The 9,939-nt window shown below is 38.1% G+C and overlaps 1 protein-coding gene across 1 annotated transcript in view; it reads left to right on the top strand.

The window, feature by feature from the left end:
- lsamp (limbic system associated membrane protein) overlaps positions 1-9,939 on the top strand; it is a gene marked incomplete in the record, with an annotated part of 71,218 nt that overhangs the window by 23,771 nt on the left and 37,508 nt on the right. Inside the window, 1 exon segment of the mRNA XM_014030929.1 lies at positions 4,831-4,956. Within this exon segment, the coding sequence (XP_013886383.1) occupies positions 4,831-4,956 (126 nt within the window).

Raw genomic sequence — 9,939 nt, 5'->3', positions numbered from 1 at the left:
GTCTACGCCGATAAGCTAACATGCTAACATTGCCATGCTGGGACATTCATCAACTTAGCAATGCTAATACAGAAGCTAACAATTAGCGAGTCTGGTTCAACGCCCCGTACAAACCCCACCGGGCAACCTCTCGATCGGCACACAGTCCCAGTTTTATTATAACAATATGGAAAGCAAAAAATTTTTGCTCACCTGTTCATCGGCGCCAGGACAAATGAATCGATCTAACAGTCACCCCGAAAGGCCCGCACCGAGGCCTACTCCAGCCTCGCTTTGCTGTAATCTGATCTGCAGTCGAACGTCGGGAGTCACCAAAACTGTAAGAAATACGTGTTTTAATATCGACTGAAATCAGTTGAAAACACAAAGGTTAAATAAATTGATCTGTGATAAGAAATAATTGCCATACAACACCAGAATTCCGGAGTGAGGTTTATTGCCAGCTGGATGACAACAGAAACCACACTGCCTTAAAACCAGGAAGTCACATTTTATATACAGTTCAGTCTCTTCAATGCCCGAGTCCGCCCACTGCTGGCCTACGGCTGAATCACAGGCATTCAGACAACCATACCTCAATCTAATGGTTTAAAAACGGTTCACTYATGTGTTGTCAGACTTCGGACATGTATCTACCTAATTTAGTTAACACAATTATAACAGACATTATAAAAGGTATAAAATAAGCCAAACCCTAATACTCTGGTGTTGTTATAATCAGTACTAAACTATAAATTCCTTCACTATGACAGACACATGTTTATGTTAAAGAAGAGCAGTGGAGTGAAGCAGTCCTAGGGGGTCATGTGTCATGCCCCCTTGGAAATAATTAAATAAAATCTATTCATAACTAGACATTTCCCAGTTACTTGAAGAGTACTTTACTAAATTACTTGGATTAATATATCAGGTTTTAAGCAGACAAAAATATCCAGGGCACAGGCAGGTTCAAAAATGGAAAACAAGGTCTTCAATTTAACTCAAAAGGCTTGCAGTGCGGCACGAAAACTCACATGTAAGTCCAGGAAACGGGTAACACGGAGGCAGGACACAATCAGGGCAGACTGAACAATGATCTGACAAAGACAGAAGACAAGACTCAGAAGATAAAGCAAACAAAAATGACAATGAGAAACACCCGGGGAAACAGAAGAGGAGACAGGTGAGCGAGGGCGAAGCTACAGGGCAGAGAAACATTGGGAAACAGAAAAACTGGAAAATTAAGACAAAAACACTGATCATGACATAATAAAAAAATCTAAAAACATTTCATTATCAAGGTAGGACATTGGAAACTATTATTAAATCTGAACATTACCTGATAATTATACTTAGAAATTGTATCTTTATTTTTTTTAACTGCACATGGCTGTGGGCCTATTCTCTTTCAAAAATAATGTACATCTATCTATGGAAAGGTAGACACTATGCTTCAGGGTTTTGCTGTTTCAGTTCACCATTCATAAGGTGGGCCTATTATCATTACAGTACAAATCATATTTCTATTCACAAGCAAATAAACATATTCYAATATAAATATATCTATACAAATCAAGTGGGCATAAAGTAGGCTAACTAACTTTGTCCTTTCTAACCAGTCTACAAAACRTAGTGTTAGGAAAAAATCACTAGCTTAATGAATTGTAATAGGCCTATTAATCACTCCTAGCCCAGCTAAAGCAATATGATCATTATCATCATTAATTATATAGTATTATTTTACATAGTGCATATATTTATATAAACTCCTCACAAACAATCCATACAGCTGAGAATATGGAAAATTGTGTTCCGTCATTCAGTGAGAGCTCTACCGAGCGATGCATCTGATGAGACCGGAGCTACGGTGGGTCTGTGGTGACGGATGCTCCAGTAGATTTATGTTCCAGGATGTCTGTGGATTCAAACCAAATTGTTGATAAAGACAGGATTTGATTTCTTTTTTTTAAAATCCCCAAAAGCCAAAATAATATTTAACTTTTGCATAAAGGCATACAATCATTAGTAAAATTAGAAAGGCACACTCATCTATACATGTTTTAGAGACCAAAAAGTTACTCTTTTTTGTCTGTATTATGGATTATTATGTAGTAAAGCATATTAAAAGGTCATTAATCAATAGTTGTTAGTTTGAATGTTTTGTCAGCATTAATATTATTTAGCCCCAACCACATTATTTAGGATTTATAAAACCACTTACATGTGTTATACTGTATATCTGTTGTTGGTTGATTTTAGGTGCTGACTTGTTTTAAGATTATTTAACTTTCATAATTTGTCTGAGCTGTTCTGTCCCCCTCCTCTCCTTGTCTCAATGTTTACTATTTATTTAGTTAGTTTTGGTTTGTTTGTTTTAATAAACTTGACAGGAGTGGGAGTACAGAGGAGATGGAAATTGCAGGATAAAATCATTAGACACTGCGTTTAAAAGTGGGATGAAACAGCTCCCGTTAACTTTGAACATCTACACAAACATGGGAGTGACTCATCCTTTGACTTGGAATGTCGAGCTGAATATTAAATCCTGCTTTCTGAAAGTTTGTGTTTGAACTGAAAATCAGCAATAAATATGTGGCGGATTCTCATTTGACAAGAGGAGCAAACTCAAAACATGAGGAAGGAAAACTAACCTACTTATTTGGATGTTAGGGTGAAAAAAGTTCACTCAGTTATATTTAAGGAATTTAGCATCTGAAATGTAAGCTTTAAGAAGTTTTACTGAATTTCTCCTTTCATCTTGAATTAAAATGAAGTTGTATATATACTTTGAAAATACATGAGCACTGAAGCACCATTTTGTTTTTTGTGCCCTATTTTTCCACTTGTGTCACTATTTTTAACTTACTTTTCCCCCCTCAATTGTTTATCAAAAACAAAATACTTGTGGCTTGAATAAAACAGAGTGTGCCCTGACTTTTGGTAGCAGTGCATTGTATGGTGTAGGGAGCAGGGATGGACAGTCCTGGTTCTTGAGATCCACTATCCTGCATGTTTTATTTATTCCTCTGCTCAAACACACCTGATTCAGTGATAGAATTACCTGTTCCAGTTCTGTAGAAGCCTACTAATCAGGTGGGTTGGAGCAGGGAGACAAGTAAATCATGCAGGTTAGCAGCCCTCAAGAAGCAGGATTGTCCATCGCTGGTGTAGGGTCTGTGGAAGCACAGTGGTCAGTGAAACGGTCTTGTAATCTTGAGGATGCACGCTATTTTGGCAAAATAATCAAAAAAGCTGAGCTTCTTTAGCTTTTTTAACTCTTCTTAATTAATTCAAGGTCTAAAAGAGTCACAGAAAGTTGGAATCGTTCTCACAGAATCAGCATTTTAATCTTTTAAAAGTTTCTAGCAGTTTAGGCTTTATGAAATTTACAACAAAAGTGTGCATAATTATTGATTTATTGATAAGCAAACAGTCGCTATAAGTGTGAGTGAGAGAGTGAAAGACTGCCGGTTAATACGACACAAATCCCATTTTTTTTTGCCCTGTGTGTTCTGTATCAGATGTTTTTATGAATGTGACAAATCTGATATTTTCAAATCTGATCCAGGCCTTTTCAGTATGTGCTACTGAATCGGATACATATTTGATGTTTTTCAAAGCGACTACAGTCTGAAGTCTCATGTCACAATCCATCTGATTTTTACATCTGTGAGGTGGGGGTGAGCGAATCAGTCTCATAATAATACTAACCTCAAGTCATGTAGTTTAAATCTTGTAGCTGCACACATCCTCAGCTACAGAACAGAAATCCAGTTGCTTTTTTCTTTGTTCTTTTCATTTTCCATATCCTGCATGACTGAAAATTGTGTACACATTTTCTTTACATTGCTCAATTTACTTTAGTTTAGTGCAGTGGTTCCCAAACTTTTTATCTTCTGACCCACAAAATATCCATGGCAAAAACTTTATATTTTTTAAATATTACTGGTCTGAGTACACAAACTTTGTTAATAACCCTGAAAACAAAGGCTACACAAATATAAATACTTATTTATATTTATTTTGTGTTTTTGTAATAATTATAGGGAAAATATTACATCACTAATTATATATTACCCTTTAAATTGATTTCTGAAGGGAACTAGTTTAGTTAAGTAAATTCAATCCTTCTTTCAGGATGTGTGTAAAAGTATTTTACTGTCCTGATTATTGTAAGCAGTTTTATGACTTTTGCTTAAGTATTTTTTTGTATCAGTGAAATCAATTTTTACAGTCATTTTYTGTTAAGGAATTTTTACTTAGTTGTTTATGTTATGTACTTTATATATAAATGTGATTAAAATGTAAGCATTTTTATCTTCTTTCACTCATTGTGGCTCTCACTGTTATAAAGCCTGTAGCTTCTCCTCAAATCCCCAGTGAACACATCCAACYCTCTTTTCGATTATCAGTGTATTAGAGCTCAGATTTGTCTTTTCAAAAGTGGAAGTGAATGGTCGTTTTAACTTGTCACATATCCTGTATGAAACACAGGAGACACATACAAATGAYACTATTCTTTTGTCACTTACAGTTAAGTAATACATTTTGCACAGTGAYGGTTTTAGAGGCTAAGTTTCTTCCTGTCCCTGGTGCGTGGTTACCACAATGACCCTAATAAGCCTTGTTTCACAATTTTATGAATCATCATACAAACAAGTGGTCAGCTAGGAAGTATTTTTTATTGTAGTTCATTTTATCATTTGATTCAGCGAGAATGTTTTTTTTTTTTGTGTGTGTTTGTTTTGTTTTGTTTTTTGTTTTTCACAGAGAAGTCCGTGAAACCTCCCTGGGATTTTTGGCTCCTCTGCTGTCAGAGCTTTCTTAACCTTGAATCTCTTGTGTCCACAGTTCCAGCCAACATCTACAAGGTGTCAGAAGATATCACTGTGAATGAGGGCAGCAACGTGACGCTCAGCTGTTTGGCAACCGGCAGGCCGGACCCCATGATCACCTGGCGGCTGCTCAACCCCTCAGGTGAAACTCATGCAATCAGTGCTCATTATTTTCTGAGTGTGGAAGGCTGCCAGGAGGTGCGCCAGAATATAGCACACAATTTTCAAACAAAAATATAAACGCTTCTAAACATAAGCATTAATAATTACATTTATTTCACCAACATAATCTCAACACAGAGACAAGTCATCAGTCAATCTTTATGTCAGACATTTTTGTCACGACAATGAGAGGATATTTATTGTGCTTTGATGATGAAAATCTCAGGTTAAGTTAAAGGCACAGTGTGTAGGATTTTGTCAATTCTTTTAGTCAAAATTGAGATAATAACTAAAGACAATAATAAAAAACATGTCTAATCATTGCAGACAAAGACCTTGTTTTATTATTTTTACCTTATAAAAGCTGTTTATATCTCCATGGTCGCGGGTCGCCACTACAGGCAGCCGCCATCTTGCACCGCCATCTTGTCTACGAAGGCTCATGAAGGCCAAACTGCAGTGGCGGCATCAAAAACGGTTTTAGTTGTAATACTATAAATGTAATATTGTCTGTCATTGTAGCTGGGATAATTTTACTTCTTAAAGCTCATAATCTTACCACTTGAAACATCACTAGCCCTGAAGCTGCTGGTAGACATCACGGTTGGAATTATCAAAGGTTTTTGACACCTGAGAGACACCGTAGCAACTCCTTTGTGTTTGGAAGCGGGGGTTGGGGGTGGGGGGAGGACCAGGGAGGATGATTCAACCACTCAACCACTAGATGTCGCTGAAAACAACAAATCCTACACACTGTGCCTTTAAGGCTAAGTTAAAATCAAAACCAGTCCTTTTGATCCTTACTGATAAACAATATTCTGAGATTTGAAATAAGTCTTCATTCTGAGTTCATCTCACAGCAAAGACAATTGCATTCAATTAAAAAAGATAAAAACATTTTGTCAGTATTTTTAGGACTGGGTAGCCTGTTAGGTGTGGTCATGTCCCCTTCTTCAAATATGTAATTTCCAGAAATGTAGTCAGTTCTGAAGATACTTTTAGATACTGGGGGACCAGAGAGATCTGGTGTTCTAAGAATTTGGTTCAGGCCTAAGGTTGTGGTAAACACTGCATGCGCAAAAAAATTACTCAAATTTGAATCGGTTTTCTGTGTGTATAATTCAGGCTCGTACTATGAACACAACAATTTCCTTCAGTCATTTCAACCAAATTTGACTTAATCCACAGTTTTATGTGATGGGTCACATATTGGTAGTTTTCCAGGCCCCTACACTTTTTGGTTAATTTGTCTAACAACTAATAAATAACTACTGTAACTGTGAAATGGTGAAATACACATCTCACCCATACTATCAAAGCCAGTGCAGTGAAAACGTTGTTGCAGTTCTCCATTTATACACGTTCCTCAAATGTTGGTGATGTTTTTGCTTTGCCATTTAATCCCATTTCAGATAAAAGATACATGCTGCTGATAAGTGTGAAGTGTGATCGATCGAGAAGCTCAAGTTGACAAAATCCCAGATTTGATGAGAGATTTGTGCCGACGGAACGTCGTCTTTATCTGTCTGTTTATCGATCGCTTCATCACATTGTCAGCACTCCAGGCGTGTCTCATCAAACACATCTGTTTGCTGCACCTGGAGGCAGAACAAATTGGATAGGTGTGTTAGCCTCTTTTGCATACTTGCTTTAAAGTGAGCCAATTTGTTCTGACTGAATCTACGAGCCATATGGATGTGACCGTCTGCTTTGAAGAGCTGTTGCGAAGGCTGAAAGTCCTCAAGGTTCAAATGTCTCTGAAAAGAAAAGAAAAGCAGAGCACCTTGTTACATTTTGACAGCATTTATTCAAAGAGAATGAACAGAAATGTGTTCAGACTGATGGGGAGAGCAATATTTGACTCACAATAGTTGTGCCTTAATTGCCTTGCAGCTGCAAGATTTATGCTTTYTTGAGGTACCTTTTCTTTTTGTTCATTTTCTTTATGGTTTAGTGAGGGACTAGTGGAAATGCTGCTTCTACATACTTTGTTCTTTACTAAAACAAAGAGGAAGACAGAAAATCTCGTCAATATTCTGGATTGAATCTTTTTTCTGTGTGTCTACACAGGTGCATAGAGCTCCAGAGACAGGAGCAACACGTAATTTAAAACCACCAACGCCTTTATTATTTTTGTTGTTTTGTTCTGTGAGTCCTTCTCCACAGAATACTTGAGTTTGATACAACTCATGAGTGTGTAAGGGAGTGCTGGGGGAGATAATGATGTCTGGCAGCCGGTAGCCTCACCTCTTCACACCTTCGCCTTCCTGGTGGTGATGCTGCTTTGCATTGCTAGGAAGACTTACCTTTCTGCTGGGATCACAGATGTTCATGAGACACAGAATCCAATTTTAAATAAAAAGTTCTCTTTATTTGAAGTCTTTGCTCTGCAGTTTAAGAATCATGTCTCAAATTATCTAAAAGTATTTCTATTTTAGCACAATGTTGTTTTATATTATTCCATTCTTACAATCTTTACATTGAAGCTGTGTTTCAGTCATCATTTCATGTCTGTTTTAAGAAACACTGAGCTGATTTTTTTTAATCATAGCTAAGAATGACCAAAAAGAAAAACAAGTATTGTCACAACTTATTATTCAACATCTGTAGACATACAGTGAGGTGCAAAAGTTTGGGCAGCCTGGTTAAATTTCCTGATTTTTCCTTTATAAATCGATTGTTTGGATAAAAAAATCTGTAAGGGACAAACACAGTGAAATCTGAGAAGTAAAATTAAGTAGATATAATTTACGGAAAGTGTGCAATAATTGGTTAAATAAAATTAGGCATGTGCATAAATTTGGGCACCAAAAAAAAAAAAAACTTAACTCATTATTTAGTAGCTCCTCCTTTCACAGAAATAACAGCCTCTAAACACTTCCTACAGCTTCTAATGAGAGTCTGGATTGTGGCTGAAGGTATTTTAGACCATTCTYSTTTACAAAACATCTCTAGTTCATTCAGGTTTGATGGTTTCTGAGCATGGACAGCTCTCTTTAAGTGACACCACAGATTTCCAATAATATTCAGGTCTGTAGACTGAGATGGTCATTCCAGAACGTTGTACTTGTTCTTCTGCATGAATACCTCAGCAGATTTTGAGCAGTGTTTAGGGTGGTTGTCTTGTTGGAAGATGCAGCCCCGGCTTCAGCAGCTTCAGCTTTGTCACTGATTCCTGGACATTGTTCTCCAGAATCTGCTGAAATTGATTGGAATCCATGCGTCCCTCAACTTTAACAAGATTCCCAGTCCCTGTACTGGCCACACAGCCACACAGCATGATGGAACCACCCCCACATTTTACTGTAGGTAGCAGGTGTTTTTCTTGGAGTGCTGTATTCTTTTCCCTCCATGCATAACGACCCTTGTTCTGCCCAAATAACTCTATTTTAGTTTCATCAGTCCACAGCACCTTATTCCAAAATGAAGCTGGCTTGTCCAAATGTGCTTTAGCATACCTCAAGCAGCTCTTGTTTGTGATGTGGGTGGAGAAAAGGCTCCCTTTGCATCACTCTCCCATACAGCATCTCCTTGTGTAAAGTGTGCTGAATAGATGAATGATGCACAGTGACTCCACCAGCAGCAAGATGGTTTTTGGTGCTGGTCTGTGGGTTGACTCTGACTGTTCTCAACATCCTTTGCTTCTGTTTATTGGATATTTTTCACTTGTCAAATATTTGGGGATGGCCAATCAGGGTTGGCACTTGCCACTCCGGCCACCTTTCTGGATCCGCCCCTGAAGCTTCAATTTCAAAAGAAAATAGAGCAAGAAAAGGGCTATGGACACTCGATTAAATAACCTTACTGAGTAATTTAAATAGCATTAAAGGGCATTCAGTCCCTATTCAAGCAGTGCAAGAGTTGGTTTGAATTAAGTCAGACCCCTTCAGGGTGGGAGTTGGACTCTGCCAAGGGTGTCGGTTGTCACCGATTCTGTTCATGGCTTTTATGGACAGAATTTCTCAGTGCAGCTAGGGAGCAGAGGGAGTCCGGTTCAGTGGCCTTAAGATTCCATCTCTGCTGTTGGCAGATGATGGGATCCTGTTGTTGGCATCATCAAACCGTGATCTTCAGCTCTCACTGGAGAARTTCACAGCCAATGTGTGAAGCGGTCGGAATGAGGATCAGCACTTCCAAATCTCTCATGGCCATGGTCCTCAGTCGAAAAAGTGTGATTTGCTCTCTCCAGGTTCAGGTTGGGGGTGAGGTTGTACCTCAAGAGGAGTTCAAGTATCTTGGGGTTTTGTTCATGAGTGAGGAAAGAATGAAGCATGACATTGATAGACAGAGTGGTGCAGCTTCTGCTGTATTACAAACTCTGTACTTGTCTGTTTTGGCGAAGAGGGAGCTGAGCTGTWTAAGACAAAGCTTTCTGTTTACAGGTTGGTCCACATTCCTAACCTCACCTAAGGTCATGAACTTTGGATAGTGACCAAAAGAAGCAAGTCACAGATACAAGCTTTTGAAATTTGCTTTTTTCTGCAGGGTAGTTGGACTCTCCCTTAGAAATAGGATGAGAAGTTCGGTTAAGGCCCAGGAAATGCTGGAGAGACTGTCTCTCGACTGAAAGAGGTGGCTGAGAAAAGAGAGGTCTGGGCTTCCCTGCTCAAGCTGCTGCCCCCATGACCCGATGTGAAATAAGCAAAAGATAATGGATGGATGGATGGATGGATGGATTTTGTTTAAGTCAAGATACATGTATTTCATTAGACTTGAAACTTTTTTCAGTCTTTAAAATAAGACTTTTTGTTTTAAAATTAATCTTGTTAAAACCTTACTGTAACAATCACAGGTTCCAGCTACTGTTGTTTTCTGGGTCAGAAGCTGAATACTTTGGAAAATTTTGTTGTAGAAATCAGGAAAAACACTGTAATACAACTCTGTTCTGGTTTCTCCTTCATTTATAAGCTAGAGTATATTTGATAGCCCACGTAATGTCAGTCAAGCCCACTTACATAAATAT

Source organism: Austrofundulus limnaeus, unplaced genomic scaffold (genome assembly GCF_001266775.1).
Source record: "Austrofundulus limnaeus strain Quisiro unplaced genomic scaffold, Austrofundulus_limnaeus-1.0 Scaffold1144, whole genome shotgun sequence".
In the NCBI taxonomy this organism is placed as follows: Eukaryota; Metazoa; Chordata; class Actinopteri; order Cyprinodontiformes; family Rivulidae; genus Austrofundulus; species Austrofundulus limnaeus.
This window is presented reverse-complemented; position numbering and strand designations above follow the sequence as displayed.